We start from the raw sequence: 766 nt of genomic DNA, 5'->3' as shown, positions 1-766 counted from the left end.
CTTATATTTCTCAAGTGTTGTCATCCTTACAGGATATCATACATTGTCATGATTGGTCAAGTGCTCCAGTTGCTTGGTTGTACAAGCAACATTATGTTCATAATGGGCTGCCAAATGGTCGGGTTGTATTTACGATCCACAATCTTGAATTTGGAGTCAATCACATTGGCAAAGCAATGGCACATTGTGATAAGGCTACAACTGTGAGTGCCTGTGTTTTGCTTTATCCCTGTGATAAAGCAGATCCTTCAACATATCCTTAAATTGTATTTCTTGTCTGTTTAATACTGTTTTGGCCACCCTTTGCAGGTCTCGTACACATATTCAAAGGAAGTGTCTGGACATGGTTCTATTGCTCCTCATTATTTCAAATTCCATGGAATCCGCAACGGAATTGATTCTGATATTTGGGATCCATATAATGACAACTATATCCCGGTACATTAATCATTCGACTATATTCATCATATTCCATAACCATGCATTTACCATCAGCTTGGACTTAATGTGAGAGCTCTGTCTAGTACTGTTGTGGATATTGCTAGCTCAACCTTTTCTGTCATTCTTTTTCAGGTCCATTATACTTCTGAGAATGTTGTTGAGGGCAAGAGTTCTGCAAAAAGGGCATTGCAGGAAAAGCTTGGATTACATCAAACTGATTCCCCTCTAGTTGGAATCATCAGTCGGCTTACAGCGCAGAAGGGAATTCACCTTATCAAACATGCAATTTATCGAACTCTTGAACGCAATGGACAGGTCTTGTCTT

At 39.4% G+C, this 766-nt stretch overlaps 1 protein-coding gene across 1 annotated transcript in view; it reads left to right on the top strand.

Moving 5' to 3' along the window:
• The window catches only part of LOC119356535 (starch synthase 3, chloroplastic/amyloplastic-like), a 7,975-nt gene that overhangs the window by 5,794 nt on the left and 1,415 nt on the right, over positions 1-766 (top strand). The window contains exons 10-12 of the mRNA XM_037623503.1: positions 33-203; positions 310-438; positions 574-756. Of these exons, the coding sequence (XP_037479400.1) occupies positions 33-203; positions 310-438; positions 574-756 (483 nt within the window). The remainder of the gene's footprint in view (positions 1-32; positions 204-309; positions 439-573; positions 757-766) is intronic.

This window comes from Triticum dicoccoides, chromosome 2A, assembly GCF_002162155.2.
Source record: "Triticum dicoccoides isolate Atlit2015 ecotype Zavitan chromosome 2A, WEW_v2.0, whole genome shotgun sequence".
Taxonomy (NCBI): Eukaryota; Viridiplantae; Streptophyta; class Magnoliopsida; order Poales; family Poaceae; genus Triticum; species Triticum dicoccoides.
This window is presented reverse-complemented; position numbering and strand designations above follow the sequence as displayed.